At 41.2% G+C, this 1,453-nt stretch overlaps 1 protein-coding gene across 7 annotated transcripts in view; it reads right to left on the bottom strand.

The window, feature by feature from the left end:
- The window catches only part of LOC119581992 (pneumococcal serine-rich repeat protein-like), a 14,058-nt gene that overhangs the window by 8,816 nt on the left and 3,789 nt on the right, over positions 1-1,453 (bottom strand). For 5 of the 7 annotated variants that reach the window (XM_037930181.1, XM_037930182.1, XM_037930183.1 and 2 more), the window contains exons 6-7: positions 548-880; positions 75-188 (exon numbers count right to left, since the gene is read on the bottom strand). In XM_037930181.1, coding sequence (XP_037786109.1) covers positions 75-188; positions 548-880 — 447 coding nt within the window. The remainder of the gene's footprint in view (positions 1-74; positions 189-547; positions 881-1,453) is intronic. The other 2 variants (XM_037930185.1, XM_037930187.1) reach the window with 2 other exon arrangements.

Below are 1,453 nucleotides of genomic sequence, written 5' to 3'. Positions count from 1 at the left end.
CTGAACAAAACTTGACAGTAACGTATGAATGTTCAAACTAATTCTGTCATTGAAAATAAAGTACAAATGATTACATGTATGGCATGATGGGGGTGTTCTGGGGAAGAGCCGGCTGTGTCCAGCGGCTTCTGGCTTTTCTGTTCCACTTCTTCACTCTCCAGGGCATGTCTCAGCCATTCCTCCTCCACCTGAGATTTTGGCTTTGTTAAAACATTTGCATCAAGTATTCTTTTATCTTTTTTCATGCAGTGAACTATACATCTTTCCTAGTGTGAAGACCTAGGAAAATGAACATCAAGGTGAAAAGTCTTGTTACAAATCATCAGGAACCATAATAATTGTAAAATAATATTTGGGAATAAATCTAAGTAGGACTGCACCTCAGATGAAATGAAATGGCATATCAAAGGATAAAAACAATAACACCAATTAAATGTATGGGGCACTCTAGAATGGAACTTTCTGTCATGCACTAAATACCTCTTGCATGAGAATAAAACAGGACAGGACTCCTACACGAGGAAAGACCTTTACAAGTTACACTAGCCTCTTGGGGGTGCGAGCTGCTCATTTGGGAGTCACTGTAGGGAAGGTGGTCATATAGGGTGCTCTCGGAGTGTGCTGTCCCTCGACTGCTCTCCCGATTGCTGGAGAGGTTATGTTGTTGCTGGAAATAGGGGTAATTATGGTGCGAGGCTTGGGGTGGGTATTGCAGGTGGGGCTGAGAGACTACCCCCCCTTGATGGTAGCGGTGTGGCTGGGGGGCTGGGGGGCGAGGGTGGCTGGTGTTGATGTCTGGGGTGGTGCGAGGAATTGCTCCTGTGGCCCCTGGACGTCCCCCGGGGCTCAGGCTAAGGTTCTTCACGTTTCGGTACAATGCCTGGGAGAGCAAAGGCCAGGATGCATTCAAGGGTTCAAATGGGACCAAAGTACAGGGTATAGCTTATGACACAACAGAAGAGCAGTAATTTTATGGGGAACTGGATCTATATATATTTCCAGTTTTCTTAATGGAGGCTAGAAATAAATGACATGTTTTGAAGTAAGAAACACAGTGCCATTTCATCAAAAGCTGCATAACACTTATCACTTGTAAGAAATTTGGAGAGATAGTCACATATTTTCTGGTCTATTTTCCTCTGAAAAACAATGATGGACAGACATGACCTTCAAAATACCTTCAGTCACAAGCAATTAGAATTCAGCAAAGAATACCTTTTTCTCTCAAGGATTTCAATTGACAATACTTTTCACTTCAGTTTTATATAACTTTGTATCTTGAAGTATAATGATATTCATCCATCACTATTTGTTTGTCCTATTACAATCTAATTTAAAAGAGAATTAGATACATCTACATATTTCTGGCATGGCATAAATGAACTGTATTTTAAGTTCACAGAAGAATCTATACCCTACAGCTAATATGATAGGAACTTGAGAGCAAAAATTC

This window comes from Penaeus monodon, chromosome 15, assembly GCF_015228065.2.
Source record: "Penaeus monodon isolate SGIC_2016 chromosome 15, NSTDA_Pmon_1, whole genome shotgun sequence".
Classification (NCBI taxonomy): Eukaryota; Metazoa; Arthropoda; class Malacostraca; order Decapoda; family Penaeidae; genus Penaeus; species Penaeus monodon.
Note: the sequence above shows the minus strand (reverse complement) of the source record. Positions and strands in the feature narration are given on the sequence as shown.